Source organism: Microcaecilia unicolor, chromosome 3 (assembly GCF_901765095.1).
Source record: "Microcaecilia unicolor chromosome 3, aMicUni1.1, whole genome shotgun sequence".
Lineage (NCBI taxonomy): Eukaryota > Metazoa > Chordata > Amphibia > Gymnophiona > Siphonopidae > Microcaecilia > Microcaecilia unicolor.
Window position 1 is genome coordinate 12,796,863 of NC_044033.1, and position 26,502 is coordinate 12,823,364.

General features: G+C 47.1%; 1 protein-coding gene across 1 annotated transcript in view; it reads left to right on the forward strand.

Moving 5' to 3' along the window:
• DNAH8 (dynein axonemal heavy chain 8) overlaps positions 1-26,502 on the forward strand; it is a 1,267,128-nt gene that overhangs the window by 230,867 nt on the left and 1,009,759 nt on the right. The window contains 1 exon segment of the mRNA XM_030199255.1: positions 17,043-17,142. Coding sequence (XP_030055115.1) covers positions 17,043-17,142 — 100 coding nt within the window.

The window sequence follows — 26,502 nt, forward strand, 5'->3', positions numbered from 1 at the left end:
AAATCGCCTCAAAATAAACTGGAGATATTTCACCCCAGTGTCTGTCACACTGTCTAATGACTTATTGTCTAATTTTCCAAAGATCGATTTTTCTTCTCTCTGTCTTCCTTGGTTCCTCTGTAGGTATCTGGCATTCCTCAGTGCTTTTTCAGGATTATCCAGGCTCCTGTTTGCTGTAGTCTTTCTTTTCAGGCTTCTTTTTTCTTCTGTTTGTTGTAGTCTCTCTTATCAGGCTTCTTTTTTCCTGTTGGGATCTAAGCTTCTATGTCTTCTGCAGTGGATTTTTATAGAAGGTAAGCAGGGTTTCTTGGGGGCTGATCTTCCTGTTGTAATCTAGTCTAGGAAAAGAGGCTTAGCAGTGGTAAAAAAAAACAACCCCTCTTGAGAAGTGTCCTGTTAGTGTTGTGGTTTCTTTTGATTTAATGTATAGCCTGCTTTTCAAAGACCACTAGGTGGTTCATAGTAGTACAGAATTCTGCTGCATATATAGCATTTACTGCACCCCTGGTGTACACAGGTGAACTTGGGTCTTTTAGCATAAACTTTAGATGAACTTTTGGTCTAAAATATAATATTCTTTTTAATCCTTACCATCCTCATAGTGCGAGGATCCTGTTGCTGATGGCAAGTTCTGATAGATAAAGCCTTTCTCATTGATCTGAAAAGACACCCGCATACTGCAAATGTCTCTTGTTTTTTAAAGATCCCATCAGTATATGTCCATATTTACTACTACAAAGTTTATTATATCAGATATATTTAAAAATTTTGAAGAGAATAAATGGTATGTTTATTAAAAATGTCTTCTAGTTTTGTAATTTACATGGTTTAAGACGGGTTCTCAACCATAGCAACATAGTAGATGATGGCAGATAAAGACCTATATGATCCATCCAGTCTGCCCAACAAGATAAATTCATAGTATAAGGTATGATACGTAAACTTGACCTTAATTTGTCCTTGCCATTTTCAGGTCACAAACCGTAGAAGTCTGCCTGGCAATGGCCTTGTTCTCCAGTTATGGAAGCTGAATCTGTCCAGCCATGATCAGGGCACAGACCATAGAAGTTGCCATCTAATCACCACTAAGCTTGCTTGGTTCCATGCCTTCTAAACAGGATTCCTTTGTGTTTATCCCACACATTTTAAAATTCCATTACCATTTTCATCTCCACCACCTCCCACGGAAGGACATGCTAAGTATCTACCACCCTCACCGTGAAGAAGTACTTCCTGACATTATTCCTGAGTTGGATCCCGCCCCCGCCCCCCCCCCCCCCCACACCTCAGTTCATGTCCTCTAGCTCTACCATCTTCCTGTCTATGGAAAAGGTTTGTTTGTAAATTAATACCTTTCAAATATTTGAACGTCTCTAACATATCACCCCTGTCTCTCCTTTCCTCCAGGGTATACATGTTCAGGTCCTCAAATCTCTCCTCATACATTTTGCAACGCAATCCCCATAGCATTTTGATCGCTTTTCTCTGAACCGCTTCAAGTCTTTTTCTTCCTTAGCAAGATACGGCCTCCAAAACTGAACATCATACTCCAAGTGGGGCCTCACCAATGAGGGAGCATCAACACTTCCTTTCTTCTGCTGGTTATACCCCTCTCTGTGAAGCCTAGCATCCTTCTGGCTGCTGCCACTGCCTTTTTGCATTATTCGTCATCTTGAGATCATCGGACATCACCCCAAGGTCCCTGTTCTGAGCAGTGCTTACCAATCTCTCCCCTCCTATCTGGTACATCTCCTTATTTCTACACTTCTTGGCATTACATTATTCTCAGAGGACAAGCAGGCTGCTTGTTCTCATTGATGGTCGGTGGCCCAGGAAACGGAAGTACTTTCCAAGTAATTTCCAGCACTTTGTGGGAGGACCCAGAGCGCGGGGCACGCCACCGCGCATGTGCGGCCGTTCCCTCCTCAGTTTCTTCTTTTACGCAGAGGAGAGTGGCTGCATGATGGTCTCTCTCCCTCAGGCCCAGAGAAACTGTTCTTGTGTGTTTGTGCGATTCGCGCTTCCTTTTTGTTTTTCTTTAAAAAAAAAAAAAAAAAGAAACCCTTATTTCTTTAGTTTTAGTCCTTCTAAGTTTTCTTTCGTCCCTTGTTGCGGCCTTTTTAGGCCACGCGTACGCGATTCTCATTTTTGTTTCCTCTTTTTGGCACAATCGAGCTTTTTGATTTTGCCGACGCGATTTTTCCGCCCATGTCATCGAAGACTTCCAGCGGCTTCAAAAAGTGTGGTCAGTGCCAGCGGTCCATCTCGAATACTGATCCGCATGCGTGGTGCATCCAGTGTCTTGGTGCCGAACATCGCCCAGATGCTTGTAAGTTGTGTCTAAGTTTGAAGAAACAGACCCAAGCATCTAGAAGAGCTCTTCAGGACCATCTTTTTGGAGCTCCGACCGATTCTTCGGCATCGACATCGGTACCGCGATTGGTGGCATCGATATCAGCACTGAGGATGGCATCGACATCGGGAGCGTAGGTAATGGCTGTCCGGTCATCACCACATGCTGGGTGCAGTGAACCGTCGAGTGGGTCTCCACCTGTCTCGAAGACTCCTGCTGTGCAGGCCCATGACCCCAAGGAGGCGTCTGGATTCAACGTCTTCCTCGTCGGTACCGAGGAGTGCCGGTGACGTGCTTTGAGCGAAGGCGAAGAAGCATCGTCATCAGTCTCCTGTGAGGCACGGTACCGAGAACTCCGGGGCGTTGAAGGATTCGGCACCCGTGAAGCGTCAACGCCGGGAGGACCGCTCACCCTTCATCTAGGAGGTGTCGATGCTTCGATCTCCGGACAGCCCGGTACCGCCTCCCAGGCCTCCACAGATGCTGATTCTGGCTTCTGTGTCGACCTCACAGCCTTTCTCGACAGTGGCTCTAGACGAGTGCATCCGAGCCATTCTTCAAGGTTTTGTTGGAAGGGCTGCTGCGTCAGTCTGCTCCGGTATCGGGGGGGGGGGGGGGTGCTTGTGCCCTTGGTGCCGTCGTTGGAAGCGACAGCTGGCTCGGGGCCTGTGATGAGGTCTCAGACGCAGGTACCGCATACAGCATCAGCGTCGGCTGCCACCCATGTTGACTCCTCGTCGACGTCGCTGGAGGAAGCTGCATCGTCACAGGCGTGGGAGTTGACTTCTCGACATCGCCATGGAGGACATGGTTCCTCGGCATCGAGACAGGCCCGGTTTCGGACTGCAGTTCGAGAATTCTTGTCCGATACCGAGGAGGATGCCTCATGGGATGAAGGGGAAGATCCCAGGTATTTCTCTTCTGAGGAGTCTTGTGGTCTTCCTTCTGATCCCACTTCTTCGCCAGAGAGAAAGCTTTCTCCCCCGAAGAGTCTTTCTTTTTCTTCCTTTGTCCGGGAGATGTCTGTGGCAATTCCCTTCCCTATGGTATCTGAGGATGAGCCCAGGACCGAGATGCTCGAGGTCCTTGACTATCCTTCACCACCTAAGGAATCATCCACCGTTCCTTTGCATAATGTCCTTAAGGAGACATTGCTTAGGAACTGAACGAAACCCTTAACTAATCCCACCATTCCCAAAAGAACTGAGTCCCAATATTGGATTCACGGAGAACCTGAGTTGATGAAGTCGCAGTTACCTCACGACTCTATGGTTGTGGATTCCACTCTCAAGAGAGCCAAGAGTTCTAGGGATTTTGCCTCGGCACCCCCGGGATGAGAATCTAGAACTCTGGACTCTTTTGGGAGGAAGGCCTATCAGTCCTCCATGCTCGTGTCCAAGATTCAGTCGTAGCAGCTCTACACGAGCATCCACGTGCGGAACAATGTCAAGCAACTGGCGGACTTGGTGGACAAGCTCCCTCCGGAGCACGCCAGGCCTTTTCAGGAGGTGGCAGCTGAAGGCGTTTCGTAAATTCCTGCCAAAGGGGTGCTTACGACTCTTGATGTGGCATCCAGATCCGCTGCTCAAGGTATAGTGATGCGCAGACTCTCATGGCTGTCTGTCCTAATTAGATTGTAAGCTCTGTCAAGCAGGGACTGTCTCTTCATGTTCAAGTGTACAGCGCTGCGTACGTCTAGTAGCGCTATAAAAATGATAAGTAGTAGTAGTAGTGTGCCTCTGACCTGGAAAATAGGGTCCAGCAGCGGCTTGCGGATGTTCCTTGCCGGGGGGATAATATTTTTGATGAGAAAGTCGAGCAAGTGGTAGAACAGCTCCACCAGTGGGGAAACCACACTCGTCAAACTATCCCACCGGGTGCCTTCAGCATCTACCTCAACAGGTAGACAGACAGTTTTTCAGGGGAATGAGGACTGCTCCCTATGCTTACAATAAGCGTAGGTATAAGCCACCTTCTCGGTAGCCTTCTCAGGCTCAACCCCAGCGTGCTCGTTCTTGTCAACAGCGTGCACCTTGACAGGCCCCTGCAGCTCCCCAGCAAAAGCAAGGGGCGAGCTTTTGACTGGATCCAGTTGAGCATAGCCGCTATAAAAGTGTCTGTGCCGGTTAGAGGGAGGTTAAATTTTTTCACCAAAGGTGGACTCTCATAACCTCCGATCGGTGGATTCTTCAAATAATCCAGATAGGATACTCCCCCAATTTGATCTCCACACCTCCAAATTGCCCACCGGGAGCTCAGTCCTTCAGCTCCCAGCACAGGTAGGTACTTGCAGAGAAACTCTCTGCCCTTCTCAGTGCCAGTGCGGTCAAGAAGGGCTGGGATTCTATTCCAGGTACTTTCTTGTGCAAACGAAAACAGGGGGGATGCATCCCATCCTAGACCTAAGGGGCCTGAAGAATTACCTGGTCTGAGAAAAGTTCAGGTTGCTTTCCCTAGGCACCCTTCTTCCCATGATTCAGGAAAACCTTTGGCTATGCTCTCTGGACTTAAAGGATGCTTATACCCACATCCCGATTCTTCCAGCTCACAGGCAGTATCTTCGATTCCGTCTGGGAACACAGTACTTTCAGTATTGTGTGCTACCCTTTGGTCTCGCATCTGTGCCCAGGGTCTTTAAAAAATGCCTCAGGCATTTTGTAGTGTCGCTACGCAGACTGGGAGTGCATGTGTTCCCTTATCTCGACGATTGGCTGGTGAAGAACACCTCAGAGGCAGGAGCTCTACAGTCCATGCAGATGACTCTCCAACTCCTGGAGCTACTCAGGTTTGTTATAAATTACCCAAAGTCCCATCTCCTTCCAGTTCAACAACTAGAATTCATAGGGGCTGTGCTGGATTCACAGACGGCTCGCGCCTATCTCCCTGAGGCAAGAACAGACTACCTTCTGTCTCTAGTTTCCATGGCCAGAGCGTCTCAGCAGGTCACGGCTCTGCAGATGTTGAGACTTCTGGGCCATATGGCCTCCACAGTCCATGTGACGCCCATGGCCCGCCTTCACATGAGATCTGCTCCATGGACCCTAGCTTCCTAGTGGTATGAAGCTGTGGGGAGTCTAGAAGATGCAATCCAGCTATCCACCGACTTTCACATTTCCCTTCATTGGTGGACAATTCGATCCAATTTGACCTTGGGACGTCCATTCCAAATTCCTCAGCCACAAAAAGTGCTGACAACGGAATCATCTCTCCTGGGGTGGGGAGCACATGTAGATGGGCTCCACACTCAAGGGGCTTGGTCCCTCCAGGGGTCTTCAGATCAATCTCCTGGAAATACGAGCAATCTGGAACGCTCTCAAGGCTTTCAGAGATTGGCTGTCCAATTAAATTATTCAAATTCAGACAGACAACCAGGTTGCCATGTACAACATCAACAAGCAGGAGTGCACTGGATCTCGCCCCCTGTGTCGGGAAGCCATCCAGATGTGGCTTTGGGCACACCAGCATTGCATGCTTCTTCAAGCCACGTATCTGGCAGGCGTAAACAACAGTCTGGCCAACAGGATGAGCAAGATAATGCAACCTCACGAGTGGTCGCTCAACTCGGGCGTGGTATGCAAGATCTTCCAAGTGTGGGGCACCCCCTCGGTGGATCTTTTTGCCACTAAGATCTATCACAAGGTCCCTCATTTCTGTTCCAGACTTCAGGCCCACGACAGACTAGCATCAGATGCCTTTCTCCTTCATTGGGGAACAGGTCTTCTGTATGCATATCCTCCTATACCTGTGGTGGGGAAGACTTTGCTGAAACTCAGGCAAGACCGCGGAACCATGATTCTGATTGCTCCTTTTTGGCTGCGTCAGATTTGGTTCCCTCTTCTTCTGGAGTTGTCCTCTGAAGAACCGTGGAGATTGGAGTGTTTTCCAACCCTCATCACTCAGAATGAGGGGGCGCTTCTGCGCCCCAGCCTCTGGCTCTCACAGCCTGGATGTTGAGCACGTAGAATTCGCCTCCTTGGGTCTTTCTGAGAGTGTCTCCCAAGTCTTGCTTGCTTCCAGGAAAGATTCCACAAAGGGGTGTTACTCTTTTAAATGGAGGAGGTTTGCCGTCTGGTGTGAGAGCAAGGCCCTAGATCCTCGCTCTTGTCCTACACAGACCCTGCTTGCAGGGCCGTGCCAACACGGTAAGCGAGTAAGCACCGCAGGGGGGGTGCCGACCTCTGGAGTGCGCCTACCGGCACCTTTTTCCTGAGGTCACCTCACTTGAAAAATGTTTTACCTGAAGCTGTGATTCTCCTCTCTCCCCTGCCCTCCCCTCTTCGATCGCAGTCCTCACTGAGGCAGGCAGGCTCTGCTGAAGTTGTTTGAAAGAATACAACCAGTGTTATATATGTCTTTGGTGTGGGAAGAACTCCTCATTCAGGGTGAGCTTGAACAACATTCAAATTAAAGAGAACAGCCAGGTTTGGAGGGAGGTGTTCAAGTGAGACTGAGGAGAAATAAAAACTAAATAGTGTAATTGTTAAAATCTGTAAGTGGTTCAAAGTTTTTTTTTCTCTGAGCTTGTACACCAAGAGGAGGGCATGACTGCAATGATGTGTGCATAATTATCAGGTAACCAGATAGCTACAGCTAAAAGCCATTTAATTGGCTGGTGGTTCCAACAGTAGTTTCAAAAGAGGAAGTTTAGCTGACATGTAGTGTAGAAGAGCTGGTAAGTGAAAATCTGATTGGTTTTTTTTTTTTTGTGTGTTCATTTTTATATAAAAGATTCTGCTTGGATAGGAAGAGTCTGTGTTATGTGAAAATATATTTTGCTTTAATGAAATTGCTAAACTTTAGAGTCAGAGACTTATCAATGATCAGAAAAAGAAAGTCACCAGACAACAAAGGTAGAGAAAAATCATTTTATTTTCATTTTAGTGTTTAGAATATGTCCACTTTGAGAATTTACATCTGCTATCTTATTTTGCAATTTATAGCAATTTGTTTCTAAGGATATTGCTGACAATTCCTGTCAGTGTGGCAAGTGGTGAGCAATCATTTTCACGGTTAAAAATCATTAAAAAAACTAGTAAAAAAATGCCCGTTTCAAAAGGGAAGGAAATGGGCGCTAGCAAGGCTATCCACCACCCTCCCTCTCTTGCTGTTCCAGACTCTGCTGTCCCTCCGTTTTCACCCCCCCTTTCCGCGACCCAGTCGACCCCCCTTCTCGGCGAAAACCGTCCCCCGCCACCGTCCAGTACCTGTGCTGACGGGGGACCCCAACCCCAGTCAGCAGAAGTCCTGTGCTGGCCTTTGAGGCGTTGCTTCTTCAATGGTTTTGTGTCCAAGTTGCTCTGGTGTCCCCCGTCAGCACAGGTACTGGATGGCGGCGGGGGATGGTTTTCGCCGAGAAGGGGGGGTCGACTGGGTCGCGGAAAGGGGTGCAGTGGGCTGTAACACAGGGGGAGGACTAAGGAAACGAGGAGCGTTTTTCCCTACTCCTCCCCTTGCTTTGGTATCAGCTGTCACAGATGTCACTGATGTCAGTGCGCGCCTGCCTAGCAGACCACCTCCGAGGGAGGCACGGTCCCAGGCACATCCTGTTGGAGATGAGAATTATTATATAGGATTATTTGCAATCAAGTATTTCGCAAGAAAGGCTTGTAAGCCTTGCCATGATTGCTATTGAGAATAATACTTATGCTCAGTTAGATATCAAAGATTTAATTACTAATTTCGTGGGCATGAAAGCACGAAAAACTAAGTGGTTGTAAACCCTCTATTTGTGCAGCAATCCCACAAAGATGCACTCCATCTTTCAGCTCCTATTTCCTTTGCATCTTGTGCCACACCGGGGGGGGGGGGGGGGGGGGGGGGGGGGCGCCAACTGATAGTCTGCATGGGGGGCACCAGAGACCCTAGGCACGGCCCTGCCTGCTTGAATACCTTCTACACTTGGCAGAGTCTGGTCTCAAGACCAACTCCGTAAGGGTCCATCTTAGTGCAATTAGTGCTTTTTATCACCGTGTAGATGGTAAGCCTATCTCTGGACAGCCTTTAGTTGTTCGATTCATGTGAGGTTTGCTTTTGTCAAAGCCCCTTGTTAAACCTCCACCAGTGTCATGGGATCTCAATGTCATTCTCACCCCTCTGATGAAGCCTCCTTTTGAGCCACTGAATTCCTGCCATCTGAAGTATTTGACCTGGAAGGTCATTTTCTTGGTGGCTGTTACTTCAGCTCGTAGGGTCAGTGATCTTCAAGCCTTGGTAGTCGATGTTCCTTACCTCAAGTTTCATCATAACAGAGTAGTCCTCTGCACTCACCCTAAGTTTCTTTCGAAGGTGGTGTTGGAGTTCCATCTGAACCAGTCAATTGTCTTGCCAACATTCTTTCCCCGTCCTCATACCCGCCCTGTTGAATGTCAGTTGCATACATTGGACTGCAAGAAAGCATTGGCCTTCTATGTGGAGCAGACAAGCCCCTTCAGACAGTCCTCCCAAATGTTTGTTTCGTTTGATCCCAACAGGAAGGGGGTCGCTGTCGGGAAATGCACCATCTCTGCTGCTGGGTCTGGCCACTAGTCCCCTGTTCGCCCTCAGATTCAATGTCATCACTTGTTTAGGGAAAGTGTAGGCCATGTGGCTGTTGTACTACCTAACCTGCCACTGTGTTGCAGCATTTCTGTACATACTGCTCCATGTGCTCTTCCTGCCCACAGATGATGAGGAATGGCATTGTCATGCAATCCAAAGGTGTGTGCCTCTACATGCAACACTGCTGGAGCCAAGGTTGTATGGTGCACTGTGTGCCTAAGATACCAATGTGCCAGACAGTAGCATAAGAAGGTGGGTAGATAAAGGAGAACACAGAAATATGGAAAGCAGATATATGCACTGGTTGGAGATGGGCCAAGGTGTGGGGGGGGGGGGGGGGGGGAGAGAAGGCACCAAAATATGACAGATACTGGGGCTCTCCACCCACCTAGCTGAGTGGCCCCTGACCGTCCCACAAACCGCTATTCCATATCATCATGCTGATCAATCCATAGACTGGTGGGTTGTGTCCATCTACCAGCAGGTGGAGATAGAGAGCAATCATTTTGCCTCCCTATATGTGGTAATGTGCTGCCGGATACTCCTCAGTATGTTCTCTATCTCAGCAGGTGGTGGTCACACACAGGGCAGGAGTGTCTATTTGCAGAGTGCCTTCCTTCCTGCCCAAGATTGGTCCTCGCTTCCATGTGAATCAGCAGCTCTGTCTACCCTCCTTTCGTAGGGAGGACTACCCAGAGGAGTACTCTGCTCTCAAATATTTAAATGTGAGGCGAGTCATCATCAGATACTTGGAAGTGACCAATGATTCCGGAAGTCGGATCATCTGTTTGTGCTGTTCGCAGGTCCTCGTAAGGGTCTGCAGGCTGCCAAGCCTACAGTGGCACGATGGGTCAAGGAACCCATTGCAGCGGCTTATGTGGCCGCAGGGAAGGTGCCGCCTATCCAGCTGAAGGCTCACTCCACTAGAGCACAGGCGGCCTCGATGGCAGAGTCCGAGTCCATCTCCTTGGAAGAGATTTGTAGGGCGACAACATGGTTTCACCAAAGGGAAATCGTGCCAAACGAATCTCATTGAATTCTTTGACTGAGTGACAGTAGAATTAAATCAAGGACGTGCTATGGACGTCATCTACTTAGATTTCAGCAAGGCTTTTGACACGGTTCCCCACAGGAGGCTCTTGAATAAACTAGAAGGGCTGAAGATAGGACCCGAAGTGGTGAACTGAATTAGGAACTGGTTGACGGGCAGACGCCAGAGGGTGGTAGTGAATGGAGTTCGCTCGGAGGAGGGAAAGGTGAGTAGTGGAGTGCCTCAGGGATCGGTGCTGGGGCCCATTCTGTTCAATATATTTGTGAGTGACATTGCCGAAGGGTTACAAGGTAAAGTTTGCCTTTTTGCGGATGACACCAAGATTTGCAACAGAGTGGACACCCCGGAGGGAGTGGAAAACATGAAAAAAGATCTGAAGAAGCTGGAAAAATGGTCTAACGTTTGGCAATTAAAATTCAATGCGAAGAAATGCAAAGTGATGCACTTAGGGAGTAGAAATCCAAGGGAGGCGTATGTGTTAGGTGGGGAGAGCCTGATAGACACGGACGGGGAGAGGGATCTTGGGGTGATAGTATCTGAGGACCTGAAGGCGATGAAACAGTGTGACAAGGCGGTGGCCGTAGCGAGAAGGTTGCTAGGCTGTATAGAGAGAGGTGTGACCAGCAGAAGAAAGGAGGTTTTAATGCCCCTGTATAAGACGTTGGTGAGGCCCCACCTGGAGTATTGTGTTCAGTTTTCAAGGCCGTACCTTGCGAAGGATGTTAAAAAAATGGAAGCGGTGCAAAGAAAAGCTACGAGGATGGTATGGGAGTTGCGTTCCAAGACGTATGAAGAGAGACTTGCTGACCTGAACATGTATACTCTGGAGGAAAGGAGGAACAGGGGTGATATGATACAGACGTTCAAATATTTGAAAGGTATTAATCCGCAAACAAATCTTTTCCGGAGATGGGAAGGCGGTAGAACTAGAGGACATGAAATGAGATTGAAGGGGGGCAGACTCAGGAAAGATGTTAGGAAGTATTTCTTCACGGAGAGGGTGGTGAACGCTTGGAATGCCCTCCCGAGGGAGGTGGTGGAGATGAAAACGGTAACGGAATTCAAACATGCGTGGGACAGGCATAAAGGAATCCTGTGCCGAAGGAATGGATCCACAGAAGCTTAGCTGAAATTGGGTGGCGGGGGGAAGAGGGGTTGGTGGTTGAGAGGCTAGAATGGGAGAGGGCAGACTTATACGGGGTCTGTGCCGGAGCCGGTGATGGGAGGCGGGACTGGTGGTTGGGAGGCGGGAAATACTGCTGGACAGACTTATACGGTCTGTGCCCTGAAAAAGACAGGTACAAATCAAGGTAAGGTATACACATATGAGTTTATCGTGGGCAGACTAGATAGACCGTGCAGGTCTTTTTCTGCCGTCATCTACTATGTTACTATGTTACTATGTAACTTGGGCATCGGCTCATACCTTCTCCAGACATTACCGCTTGACTGTGGCTGCTCGGGCGGAGGCCCGGTTTGGAGCTTCAGTTGCAGTCAGGGATTTCTGTGTCCCGCCCTGGGTGAGTACTGCTTCGGTACATCCCACCAGTCTATGGATTGATCAGCATGATGATATGCAAGGTAAAATTATGTACCTGATAATTTTCTTTCCATTAATCATAGCTGATCAATCTATGGCCCCTCCCAGATATCTGTACTGTTTATATTCTGGTTGCATTTCAGGTTCAAGTTTAGTCTTCAGTTCCTGTTCAGGAGGACTTCGTGTTCAAGTTTTTTCAATTGGATTCTTCAGGAGTTGAGACGATTTTGTGTTACAGTGAGCTGCTGCATTCCTCTCCCCCCCCGTGTCAAAACCTTTGCTGAAATCTAGGTAGATTATGTCTATAGCACATCCATGATTCAATTCTCCTGTCACCCAATCAAAGAATTCAATGAGATTCGTTTGGCACGATTTCCCTTTGGTGAAACCATGTTGTCTCGGATCTTGCAACTTATTGGCTTCCAGGAAATTCACTATCCTTTCCTTCCGCATCGCTTCCATTACTTTTCCAATAACCGAAGTGAGGCTTACCGGCCTGTAGTTTCCAGCTTCTTCCCTATCGCCACTCTTGTGAAGAGGGACCACCTCCGCCGTTCTTCAATCCCTCGGCATCTTTCCTCTCTGCAAGGATATGTTAAACAAATCTTTAAGAGGAGCCACCAGAACCTCTAAGAGCTCCCTCAATATCCTGGGGTGGATCCCATCCGGTCCCATGGCTTTATCCACCTTTAGCTTTTCAATCTGTTCATACACACTCTTTTCCGTGAACGGTGCTCTATCCACTTCAATCTCACATGTACTTTTGCCAGTCAATTGCGGTCCTGCTCCAGGATTTTCTTCTGTGAAAACAGAACAAAAGTATCTATTTAGCAAATTTGCTTTTTCTTCATCATTATCTATATAGTGGTTCTCAGCATCTTTCAGTCTCACAATTCCCTTTTTAGTCTTCCTCCTTTCACTAATATACCTGAAGAAATTTTTGTCACCCCTCCTTACATTTCTAGCCATTTGTTCTTCCGCTTGCGCTTTCGCCAGACGTATCTCTCTCTTGGCTTCTTTCAGTTTCATCCGGTATTCCTCCCTGTGTTCCTCTTCTTGAGTCTTTCTGTATTTCAAGAATGCCAACTCTTTAGCCTTTATTTTCTCAGCCACTTGTTTGGAGAACCATATCGATTTCCTTTTTCTCTTGCTTTTATTTACTCTCTTTACATAAAGGTTTGTGGCCCTATTTATAGCTTTTTTCTGCTTGGACCACTGTCCTTCCATTTCTTGTTCATCCTCCCATCCCATCAGCTCCTTGCTCAGGTATTCCCCCATTTTACTAAAGTCAGCATGCTTGAAATCCAGGACTTTGATTTTTGAGTGGCCGCCTTCCACTTTAGCCGTCATATCAAACCAAACCGTTTGATGGTCACTGCCGCCCAGGTGGGCACCCACGCGGACATTTGACACACTATCCCCATTTGTGAGCACCAGATCCAGCGTTGCTCCCTCCCTTGTGGGTTCTGTCACCATTTGTCTGAGCAGAGCACTTTGAAAAGCATCCACGATCTCTCTACTTCTTTCCGATTCCACAGAGGGAACTTTCCAATCTACATCTGGCAGATTGAAATCTCCCAGCAACAGCACCTCTCTCTTCTTTCCCAACTTATGGATATCTGTGACCAGATCTTTAGATCCTCCAAATGTGTTGGAGGTCTGTAGACAACACCCACGTGGACAGAGGTTCTATCATCTCTTTTTAAGGTGATCCATATCGCTTCTTCCTTTCCCCAGGTCCCTGACATTTCAGTTGCCTGAATGTCATTTCTCACATACAGAGCTACTCCTCCACCTTTTCGACCCTCTCTAACCTTCCTAAATAGATTATAGCCCGGTATGTTTGCATCCCATTCATGGGAACCTTTTAGCCACGTCTCCGTGATTGCAACAATGTCTAAGTCTGCCTCCAACATCAGGGCTTGAAGGTCATGAACTTTATTGCTTAGACTGCAAGCATTTGTGGTCATCGCTTTCCATCTACATTTTCTGATATGTGTTTCAACATTTGTGATTTGGGTTGTTTTTTGTCTTTGGGTACCTTCATATTGAGGCAGTTTGGACAGAGAAATCATATTAATTTGTTAATTCTGTTTAAGTTTGGTTCAGTCCTGCAAGTGATGGAATGCCATCTGGGTTTAATTACTCAAATGTCTAGCTTTTGCTAGACTAGAGGTTAGAAAGGTCAGAGAGAAATGAAACTTTCTTTGTCCCTTTTTGAGTGATGGATTGTTAAGGCTAATGCTGTTTAGAAGGAGATAGTTTAGATTTAAATAATTCTAGATAATTTAGATTTTGTCTTATAAGGAATTCTGATTTCGGCTTATTTTAAAATATGTTTTATTCTGTTTAATTAATAAGTTCTATTTCTATGTAGACTATCTTTTCAATCCAGTGTCTGACTTTCAAGTGAGATTTGTCTGCAGTTTAAGAGGTCATCATCTGGTTTGAATTATCCACAGTCCTAGCTAGTTCTGTGTATGAAGCTAATAGGTGAAAGAGGTCAGGAAAAGTCAATTCTTCTCCTTGATGGATTATAGCTAAGTGTAGAACTGGTCTCCTGAAAGTAATAACAAACCATGTCTGTGTGCCATTAAGCAAGATTGGCCCCTTAATGAATGCCAGAGTCCAGTTAGTATTTCAAGTTATGAAGTTAGCTGGGAATCTGAGAATTTAATAATAATAAAATGCAGGAGATAGGTGCCACATTGTCTAGTTTGAGAGGCCCCAGGTCATAGGTCAGTTTAGGAAATATCTCAAACCTATGTAACTGTATGTAACTGATATTTTTGAGTAAATATGTAGAGATAATTAGTTCAAGACAGGGTAATCAATCTATTCTTTACCATCTGGTGAGAAAGGGGGGCTAGTGGGGTTTAGGACCCTATATAAATGAGAACAGAAGCAGCTTACGTTAGACGAGAAGGAACCAAGACAGGAGACACAAGACACAGAGAGCTGAAGAGAAGGAGAGAGCTAGCGCTGATGTCCTACTTTGTTTGCTGGCAAATAAAGAAGATTTCTCTCTCATTCTGGTGTGCGGTGTTTTACTCCTGAAGTACCACAGATTCTGCTAACAATAGTGGTAATTCCTGCAACAATATCTTTTTGTTTCACCTCCATTGCTTGTTCTTCCACCTCAGTTTTATTTTGAGGAACATCACAGTGCTGTAATGGAGCAAAAGAATTCTGTAGGGGCAACACTTGTGAGGGTGGATGCTTCTGTGTCACATAACGAAGTCTGCCTGAGCCTACGGTGAACCATCTATTCTTAGATGGTTTTATCCTTTGAGGTAGTGGTGTGAATTTGGCTTGATTCTGTGCATTATGATGTGCAGTCTTAGAAGTTGCTTTAAGTGCATCTAATTCCTGCTTTACTTTACTGAGCTCCTGTTTTAAACTATTGAGCTGATGACAGATAGGACAAGCCTTAAGGCTCCAGATGATTGGCCTTGAAACTAAAGCACCACAATTATTATAGAGAATAAAAGTCATCCTAATTTGTTGGAATGGGTTTGAACAGGTATGCTATGATGGGGTTTAACCGTGTGCAAGATTAATTTTACTCCTCAGCAAACTGAGACAGTTGTAATTAGGGTGGAGTTAATTTGTGATAAGTAGTGTATTCAGAAAAGCTATTTAGGAAGTGTCAGTCTGGGGGGGGAGGGGCTTAAACTTAAGGTGTGGAATGTGTTTGCTGTAAAACCTATCTCCAGGACTGTGTTAAGCCACTATTCTACACAGCTGTTTGGGACAAGGGGAAGACAAGGTTAAGTCAAGGGGAAGACAAGATTAAGAAATGCACCAGAAATGTGCAGAAACCACAGCTGTAGGGTAGGGAAAGCCAGCACAGTTCTTGAGTTTCCTTCAGGCAGCAGACAAAGTTGCCAGGTGGGCGGTTTTACCGCCCAATTGGGCGGGTTTTCGCCAGCGGCGGCGGGAAAATTTCGCCGGCCGCAGGATGCGTTTTTTTTGGGCGGTTTTCCCGTCGCCGCTGTGTGAGTTCGGCAGTTTTTTCCGGGGCTTCTATTGGTCCAATTCGGTCCAATAGAAGCTTTTCCGGGGCTTCTATTGGTCCAATTTGGTGCAATAGAAGCTTTTCTGGGGCGGGGCGGGGTTGACGTCAGGGGCGGGGTTGACATCAGGGATGACGTAGAGAGTGCTAGTGATGTGGGAGGCGGGGTTAGTGATATGGGAGACTGGGTTAGTGACACGGGGGCGGGGTTAGGTTAATCGGGGGTGGGGTTGGTGACGCGGGGGGCGAGGTTTGGTGACGTGGGAGACGGGGATTGGCTACGGGCGGTTTTTGGGCGGGTTTACGGCTCGTTTGGGGCTGGTAAAATTTCCCAGCTGGCAACCCTGGCAGCAGAGAAGCAAAGAGCTCCAGTCTGCTCAGCTCTCTCCACAGAAACAGAACCCCCCACACCTAAGTGTTAAAAATGTCTGCTGAAAACCAGGTGGTTGGGGGAAGGGAACAGCTCAGCACACTTTTAGTAAAAGAAAGATATTTCTAATACTTCCTGGCAGTTTTGAAATCTGAAAATCTAGTTTTCAAATTCACAGATATCAATAAACCAGTTAGAAGCACCTCAATCAGATATCAATAAACCAGTTAGAAACACAACAATGAGATCACAACAGTTAGATCACACAGTTTGCAGAGGAGATTAAAACAGTTTAACAACTGTTAAATGTAAGCCATTTTGAACCAAAACTTGTTTTGGGATTGTTGTGGGATGTGAGTATGAATTTTATTAGTATTTATTTATTTTGGATTTATTTACCGCCTTTTTGAATAAATAAACAAGACTATATATAAGTTAAGGTTGATTGGTTTCTGGTTGGCCTTGCTGTTACAAATCCTTATTTTTCTTGGTTTGTTGTTTTTGGTGAGCCTGGTAGCTAGGGATTCTCATATATGAGAAACAATGTCCTTCTTGTCCTCGGAGAAAGTGAAGTGACTCACCTGTAGCAGATGTTCTCCGAGGCCAGCAGGACACGTATTTTTACATACCCTCCCACATCCCCCAGGAGCTGTATTCCTTTAGCTTTGATATTGATACAATGCTGCAAAAGGCTTCTGTAAAATACAGAACGCTTGGTAGCATCCACAACAGGGCTGTGTCAGATGATGTCATCCATATGCAAGAATACATGTCCTGTTGTCCTTGGAAAACACCTGCTACAGGTGTTTTTTATGGTTATAGTATTTAGATTTATTGAATTTTTATCCACATGTTTACTAATGTCTGGTGTTAGTGCAAATAAAAAAATGTTCCTATGATACTGTATATGATAAAATACTGTTATCACCAGGAGTGGCCTAGTGGTTAGGGTGGTGGACTTTGGTCCTGGGGAACTGAGGAACTGAATTCAATTCCCACTTCAGGCACAGGCAGCTCCTCGTGACTCTGGGCAAGTCACTTAACCCTCCATTGCCCCAGGTACAAATAAGTACCTGTATACAATATGTAAGCTGCATTGAGCCTGCCATGAGTGGGAAAGCACGGGGTAGAAATGTAATAAAATATTAATGACCATTTAATTTCCATATTTTTTAGGTTTCAGAAGTTAAACTTTCCGTGTCTTCAGGCAGAAATTGAAAATAATATTGCACGTGTACTACATAATTTTGTTGCAGAACTTGGAGCCACTAAAAAGGTAAACTTCAAGTTTTTCTTCAGCAAATTTTTAAAGAATAATTATTGGTTTCAGAGACATATTATCAATATGATGTTTAGTTTAATGCTTTTCACAGATCACGTATTTAAAATGTCTCTGTATCATAGAAAAGAGAGTAAAGTAACCAGTTTACCATATGAATCAGAGCACAGTAACGTTTAGTACATGGCTGCACACTTAGGGCTAAATTCAATGCATCAAATTTAATACATGTAACTTAATCGAGTAATGAGCCAAACAGCGCTGATAATTGATGATAGCAACCAATTATCATCACTAATTGGCAACTAGGAGTTACACACATACCATATTCTATAACAATGTGCACATAAATCCTAATATATACATATTGGGGGGGGGGGGGTTATGGATAGGGGCATTTCTGGGGGTGTTCCCAAATGTTATGCAGGTTGATATAGAATATGGCCAAACTGTACCTAACTGTAGATGCCTGCTCATGGCAGTTAGACGCAGTTTATGCCTGATTGTGATTTTATAAGGGACATATACTCTTTATATAATCACTAGCCGTTGAGCCCGTTAAAACGGGCTAGTGCGTCGCCACTGCCCCCTCCCCTCCGAGTTTGCCGCTGCCAGTACCCCCCCTTCCCGAGTCGCCGCTGCCACCACCCCTCCACCCGGCCCGTCTCTTTGCTATTCAGCTTACATCTCCGCAGCAGGCAGATCAGCTGAGCTTCCGTCGGCCTTTCTTCTCTGCCTGTGTCCCGCCCTCGTGTGATGTAACGTCGGTGAGGGTGGGACAGAGACAGGGAAGGAAGGCCAACGGCAGCTCAGCTGATCTGCCTGCTGCGGAGATGTAAGTTGAATAGCGAAGAGACAGGCCGGTTAGAGGGGTGGCGGCAGCGGCGACTCCGGTGGGGGGGGGGGCACCAGTAGCGGCAACCTCGGGGGGGGGAGCGGTGGTGACCTTGGCGGTTCCCTCCCCTTCGCGCAGTTTCCCTCTCTGTCCCGCCCCCCGTCATCACATATTGACGCAGGGGCGGGACAGAGAGGGAAGCCTCTACTGCGCATTTGCGAGTGAGTACGGTCACTCGCCGTTTATATGTTTGATGCTAAGCATGTTAAATTTTCGGCGCTGATTTTTAGGCACTACTTATAGAATATATCACCTATTGCATGCTAGCGCCACCTTTCCCAATTTCAGTAAACATTTCTTCATCTGTCTGTTCATTCTGTCCTGGCAAACAGTAATACAGCCCTACAAGAATACTCCTTCCCAAATGGAATTTCTATCCATAATGGTTCCATGCTGCTATTTCATGTAGAATGTTTATTTTGTAGGTGAAAGGGGATCCGGGAAGGCACGAAGAAAGGGGGTACAGGGAGCCGGGGAATCCCAACAGGGCAGATTTCATGTGCACAAACCCACATCGAGAAAGCTGGGCTACCGGAGGCAGAGAGGTTGGCTGGGTTAAGGAAGAAGGGGAGGAACTACCAGTCCCAGAATCCTTCTCTTCCCCATCTGGCTGTGCAAGAGTTAGGGGAGGAGATAGAAGATTGGGAAATGGTCTCTGAGGAAGGTGATGAGGGCCAGCTGGAGAGATTGGGGGCGGGGGAAGTTGGAAAGGAGGATAAAATGGAGATTACTGAAGGGCTAGGGGAGGAACAGATGGAGATTGGAGCCCTGGCTCAAACCCAAAAAGCTGCTGTAAGAGGGTGGCTAGCTGTACCTTGGAGAGATTGGTGGAAGACCGGAGGAGAGAGGCTAAGGCACTGGGGGGAATCTCTACTAAAGAGGAAACAGGTGCAGCCTGTGGGTGAGAAAGAGAGCTGGGCAGAATTGAAACCCCAGCCTGAACCAGGTGGGAATAAAGCTGTGTAACCGTGCTGTAAGAAGGTACAAGAAAGACTGTGTAAACTGTTTCATACTAAAAAAGGTCTGGGCTGCAACCTACCAAGCTATTGGGTTTTTCCCTCTGATAATGTACTGTTCCCTAAGTGAAGTAATCTGAGCTAAAGTGAAGTTATATGGACTGTTTTTGAACCTGAGTTTGAAGTTATATGGACTGTTTTTGAGCCTGAAAATGACTGTGTTGAGCCTGAATTGTGCTCTGGGCTGCTAGCCTAAACAACCTGGAGTGAAGGGTGTTTTGTTGATTTGAAGCAAGAAAATAAAAGCTCTTACTTATAAACATTGGGCTTTGAATGTGCCTCTGTGAAAGGAACGGAGGGAGGAGGAAGTCCTGGGAGTTCGCAGGGCCTGGAGCCAAGGCTCAGAGGATCCAGATTGCTGTGGCGTGAAGGCAACAGTCGTGTGGAGGAAGAGGCAGCTAAGCAGGGTCAAGCCTGGCTGGGTCCTGGATGGGCGACCCAGCTTCACAGTGCACCCTCTCCTCCAATTTAATCCCCTCTATCATTACAGTATAATATGTACCCTGTTAACACAGTGTTGCATTGATTGTCCTCCTTCCACCAAATCTCTGAGATACCTATTATTCTCTGAGGACAAGCACTTCTCACAAGTGGGTGACGCCAATACACTTTCCTGCCCATCGCATGAACGCAGTCTTCTCAGTTCTCTTTTTTTCTGTGTGAGGAGAAGGTTCGTTTTTTTTTGTCCTCTCCTCACTCAGACGGTTTTTTTGAGATGGCTGCTTCTAGAACCTTAGACACTGGGAGCTGTGAGGTCTTGAGGCCTCCTGCTTTGCAGGCCCCCCAGGACTGTTCATTGTTGGACCCGACCCCAAGGCGACGTGAGGATTTGACGTGATCCTTGTCAGCACCATGGAGCCTTGGTGACATGCTTCGGGCAAAGGACAAGAAGTATCGTCATCAGTCACCCACGACACATGGTGCCGGGAGCTCTGGGTCTTCAAAGGATTTGGCACCTGAAAAGTGTCAGCCCCGGATCGCTGTCCCTCCATGCAGGAGGTGCAGCCGAGATCCTGATTCTGTATCGACCCCAGTGGTTCTGCAACCTGTGCCTTAACTGGCACCCCAGCTTTTCCTGGTGTTGACCATCAATGACCACATCCGGGCTTTGCTTCCAGAGCTGCTGGATGACCTCATGCAGCGATGTGCATTGGTATTGGGGGTGCTTGTGCCTGCCATACCTCCCATTACGGCCATGGCTGGCCCTCAACCTGCAGTGCGGATGCTGGCGCCGCTTGTGGCTTGGGTGTCAACTGACACCCAAGCAGGTGCCCCCTCAACGTCAATGGAGGAAGGTTCACTGGTGTCAAGACAGAAACTGACTTCTCGATGCCGCTCTCAAGGGCATGGTTCCTCTGCATTGAGGCAGGTTCGGTCTTGGCAATCCCAAAGGGAGATACTGTCCAACACCATGGAGGAGTGCTCATGCGATTCAGAGGAGGATCCCAGATACTTCTCGGATGAGTCTTATGGGATCCCCTCTGAACCCTTCCCTCCACCTGAAAGTAGATGGTCTCTGCCAGAGAGCCTTTCATTTCTATCTTTTGTAAAAGAAATGGCTGAGACTTTCAGAGATCGACTATCTCATCAAATAGTTCTCTTCCAAACAATCAGGTTGCAATGTATTACACTAACAATCAGGGGAGCACCGGATCACACCCTCTGTGTCAGGAGGCCATTTGAACCACTTATCTGATGGGTGCAAACAATACGCTGGCCGACAGACTGAGCAGGGTAATGCAACTGCACGAGTGGTCATTCTATATGGGTGTGACCCACAAGATCTTCCGAGCATGGGGCACCCCCTCAGTGGATTTTTTTGCCACTGAGTTCTGTTCCAGGCTTCCGGCCTATGTCAGTCGAGCGTCAAATGCCTTCTTCCTCGATTGGGGGTGCAGGTCTTCTGTATGCATATTCTCCAATACATCTAGTGGCAATGACTTGCTTGAGTTTCAACAAAGTCATTGCCACTAGATGACTTTGCCACAAAGTCATTGCCACTAGATCAGAATCATGGTTCTACGGTCTTGCTTAAGACCGTAGAACCATGATTCTGATCGTGCCGTACTGGCTGCGCAGATATGGTCTCCTCTTCTTCTGGAATTATTCTCTGAAGAACCTTGGAGAGTGGAGTGTTTTCTGACCCTCATCACACAGAACAAGGGGTCACTTCTACATCCCAACCTCCAGTCTCTGGCTCTCACAGCTTGGATGTTGAAATCCTAGATTTCTCTTCCTTGGATCTTTCAGAGGGTGTCTCCCAAGTCTTGCTGGCTTCTAGGAAAGATTCAACTAAGAGGTGTTACTCTTTTAAATGGAGGAGGTTTGCTATCTAGTGTGAGAGCAAGGCCCTAGATCCCCTTAGTTGCCCTACACAGACCCTGCTTGAATACCTTCTACACTTGGCAGAGTCTGGTCTCAAGACCAGCTCCGTAAGAATTCATCTTAGTGCAGTTAGTGCTTCTCAACATGTAGAGGGTAAGCCTATCTCTGGACGGCCTTTAGTTGTTCACTTCATGAGAGGTTTGCTTTTGTCAAAGCCCCCTGTCAAACTTCCACTAGTGTCATAGGATCTCAACGTCGTTCTCACCCAGCTGATGAAAGCTCCTTTGGAGCCACTGAATTCCTGCCATCTGAAGTTCTTGTCCTGGAAGGTCATTTTCCTGGTGGCTGTTACTTCAGCTCGTAGGGTCAGTGAGCTTCAGGCCTTAGTGGTGAATGCACCTTATACTAAGTTTAATCACAACAGAGTAGCACTCCGCATGCACCCTAAGGTCCTACCGAATTTGGTGTCAGAGTTCCATTCTTTCCCCGTCCTCATGCCCATACTAACGAAAGCAGCTTGCACACCTTGGATTGCAAGAGAGCATTGGCCTATTACACGGCGAGGACACGTCCCCAAAGACAGTCTGCCCAGCTTTTTGTTTCTCTTGATCAGGAAATGCACAATTTCAATTTGGCTGGCAGATTGCATTTCTTTCACATGCCCAGGCTTGGCTGGCCTTGGAGAGTCATGTCTCGGCTCATAATGTCAGAGCCATGGCTGCATCAGTAGCCCATTTGAGGTCAGCCTCCATTGAGAAAATTTGCAATGCTGCGATGTGGTCTTCAGTCCACACATTCACATCACACTACTGCCTTGAGCAGGATACCCGACGTGACAGTCGGTTCGGGCAGTCAGTGTTGCAGAAGGTGTTTGGGATCTAGAATTCCACTCCACCCTCCTAAGCCCATTGTATTCTGTTCCAGGCTGCACCTTCATTCAGATTGTACATAGTATCAGTTTAATCTGTGTTACTTTCTCGCCGTTGCGAGGCCCAATTGACCAATGTTGTTTTTGGGTAAGCCTGGATGCTAGGGATTCCCCATTTGTGAGAAGATAGAAGCCTGCTTGTTCTCGGAGAAAGCAACGTTACTTACCTGTAGCAGGTATTCTCTGAGGACAGCAGGCTTCATATTCTCATAATCCCTCCCACCTCCTCATGGAGTTGGCGCCTTCATTATTTTTACTTTATTTTTTGCTGTGGTATTAAATTGAGGAGACCACATTTGCACGAGGGCAGGAAGGCACATGCGTGGTGGAGCGTGCCTCGCGCTCCAGAAAGCTCTCTTTTTTTTACTATGGCAAAAGCTGGACCGGGCGACACAGATTGGCATCACCCACTTGTGAGAACATGAAGCCTGCTGTCCTCGGACAATACGTGCTACAGCTATGTTCGCTTATCTACCTCGTCATTTAGTGCTATATACTCTAACTCTTGTGTTTTTTCCTTGCATCTACAAGTTGCTTAGAAGTTGACGTGGGTAATGTGCATCCTTTACCCTGCTCTCCTTTCACCATTGTTAAAACCTCTCTATTGAGATTCTCTAAATGTCCTGTTTCAGTAGTAGCCTTCAAGGATACTCCAAACTGAACCATGTGCTCCTGGGCGACTGTCAGTCGTTCTCCCCCCCCAAAAAACATTTTTTTAATTTAAATGCCCTCCTTTTTAAAAGTTAGTGACAGCAGCCTTGTTCCATCCCGGTTTAGGTGGAGTCTCCAGCCTTTTGGTACAGGCTCTCCCTTTCCTAGAATGTTGCCCAGTTTCTCATAATCTAAATCCCTTATCCTTGTGCCATTGTCACAACCACACATTGACACTTTGGAACTTTGCCTGCCTCATGGGTCCTGCGCATGGAATGGGGAGCATTTCCAAAAATGCTACCCTGGAGGATCTTGGAGCCTAAATTTATTTCCAGAAACTCTCTCCTATGTTTTTCTGTGTCATTGGTACCCTTATGTACCAAGTCAGCCGGCTCCTCCATTATCTAAAATTCTATCTAGGAGATGAGTGAGGTCACCAAGATACTACTACTACTACTTAACATTTCTAGAGCGCTACTAGGGTTACGCAGCGCTGTACATTTTAACAAAAAGGGCAGTCCCTGCTCAAAAGAGCTTACAATCTAATGGGCAAAATGTCAAGTTGGAGCAGTCTAGATTTCCTGAATAGAGGTATGGTGGTTAGGTGCCGAAGGCGACATTGAAGAGGTTGGCTTTGAGCAAGGCTTTGAAGATGGGTAGGGAGGGGGCCTGGCGTATGGGCTCAGGGAGTTTATTCGAGGCATGGGGAGAGGCGAGGCAGAACGGGCGGAGCTTGGAGTTGGCGGTGGTGGAGAAGAGTACTGAAAGGAGGGATTTGTCTTGAGAGCGGAGGTTACGGGTAGGAACATAAGGGGAGATGAGAGTAGAGAGGTAACTAGGGGCTGCAGATTGAGTGCATTTGTAGGTTAATAGGAGAAGCTTGAACTGTATGCAGTACCTGATCGGAAGCCAGTGAAGTGACTTGAGGAGAGGGGTGATATGAGTATATCGGTCCAGGCGGAAGATAAGGCGTGCGGCAGAGTTCTGAACGGACTGAAGGGTGGATAGATGGCAAAGTGGGAGGCCAGTGAGGAGTAGGTTGCAGTAGTCAAGGCGAGAGGTAATGAGAGAGTGGATGAGAGTTCGGGTGGTGTACTCAAAGAGGAAAGGGCGAATTTTGCTAATGTTATAGAGGAAGAAGCGACAGGTCTTGGCTATCTGCTGGATATGCACAGAGAAGGAGAGGGAGGAGTCGAAGATGACTCCGAGGTTGCGGGCAGATGAGACGGGGACGATGAGGGTGTTATCAACTGAGATAGAGAGTGGAGGGAGAGGAGAAGTGGGTTTGGGAGGGAAGACAATAAGCTCGGTCTTGGCCATGTTCAGTTTCAAGTGGCGGTTGGACATCCAGGCAGCAGTGTCGGATAAGCAGGCCGATACTTTGGCCTGGTTTTCCGCAGTGATGTCTGGTGTGGAGAGATAGAGCTGGGTGTCATCAGCATAAAGATGATATTGGAAACCATGAGAGGAGATTAGGGAGCCCAGGGAAGAGGTGTAGATTGAAAAAAGAAGGGGTCCAAGGACAGATCCCTGAGGAACTCCAACAGAGAGAGGGATGGGGGTGGAGGAAGATCCATGAAAGTGTACTCTGAAGGTACGGTGGGAGAGATAAGAGGAGAACTAGGAGAGGACAGAGCCCTGGAACCCAAATGAGGACAGTGCGGCAAGAAGTAAATTATGATTGACAGTGTCAAAAGCGGCGGATAGGTAAAGGAGGATGAGGACGGGGTTGTGACCTTTGGATTTGGGAGTGGAGGGCACTTTGAGGAGGGAGTTAAGGGTGGCGAAGAGACGACGAGGGTTGGAGCTGAGGGAATTAGTCAATTTGGTGTAATAGTCCTGTTTGGCAAGGAATAGGGAGGACTGCAAGGAGGATAGCATGAATTTGTAATGAATGAAATCGGTATGGGTGTGGGATTTCCTCCAGAGGCGCTCAGCAGATCGGGCGCAGGAGCGAAGGTATCGGATGCAAGGGGTCAGCCAGGGCTGGGGATTAGTACACCTTTTGGGACGGGAGATGGATGGTGCAAGGGTGTCTAGAGCAGAGGAGAGAGTGGCATTGTAAGCGGAGACAGCCTTGTCGACAGACTTGGAGGACATGATGGAGGGGAGGAGATTAGAGATACTAGAGGATAAGGTGGGAGGGTCGACGGCCTGAAGATTCCTGAAAGTAGTGGTTAGTGTAGGGCGGGACTGAGGGGGAGGGTGATGAAGTGTGAAGGTGATCAGGTGATGATCTGAGAGAGGAAGAGCTGAGGCGCAGAAGTTGGAGGACGGTGCTCGGGAGTCCTTGCCAAAGACTATTTAGGTGCTCAAGCTACTGTGGTTCGTAATAAATTACCCCAAGTCCAATCTCTCCCCTGTCCAGCAATTGGAATTCATAGGAGCCCTGCTCGCTACGTGGACTGCTCTAGCAAATGTTTTGCTATTATGCTGGTTCCCGGGCCAACGCGGAACGTTGACTCGTGCTACAGGTAAGTAACTTTGCTATCTCTCTGTCTTCCCAGTGTGCTGAGCTCATGCCCAATTGGCCTATTCAAACCATTGGGGGGGGGGGGGGGAATGGTGTAGAAAAGAGCAGTTCCCAGCAACCATAACATGTTTGGGAAATTTCTTTTTTCCTTCCTCCCAGTTAATCTTGTGAGTCCTAGTTGCAGCAGGAAAAGTGATTAATACGCCTTATATATCGAAAATAACAGCATAACAGAGGCTAGGATAAAGAAGGTGTTACCTGCTGTAACTAAGCAATGATAGTATTTGTTAGTGGGTCCAGACATGGAAAGCTGGTAGATACTGTATGGTCATGGCTACTTTGTACCCATGGCAAGTTCTGAAGTAAGATTACAGGTGTACTTTTCTAAATGAAAATTGGTACAAAGTTCACAGTTAAAAGTACAAGTAGGCTTTGCCCCATAGTAAACAGTTTCAAAATTTTATCCTTGGTTACCCCGGTAAAATCATTTCAAAATTGTCCTCTCTAATTTTTAGAGAGTGCAGGAGAGAGAATTGAAAGCACAATCAAAAGAGCGGGAAACCACAAAAAGCACAATGAGCCTTGAAGCTTGGGGGCGTCAACTCGATATTTTATTGATCAGACCTGACATGGTCCGTGTTTCGGCGAAACTGCCTGCACAAGGGGATTAGTCAAAAATATTAAAAGGATACATACACTACTATGAAACTAAAAGCAATTAAAAACATATACAACCAAAACAGCATCCATTTGTTGAGTGCAGATATAAAATCATAATAAATATATAAATGATGTAAATTTTAAAACATACAATAACTAATCTAATATAATAATTCGCACCTCCAACGTTCTGAAGCTGACTCCGTGGCAGTGAAGCCGTGTAGTGTTCTTAGGGTTCGTAATCGCACTCACAATCACTGCCCCACCCACTGAAAGTTTGTTCCCTCCCTCCGAGTTCTAGGGTCGTCGTACATCCCCCCTCCCTCCCAGTTCCAGGGTCGTTGTCCCTCCCTCCCTTCCTCCCTTCCAGTTCCAGGCCCCGTCCCTACGAATTTTAAAACTCATCCTG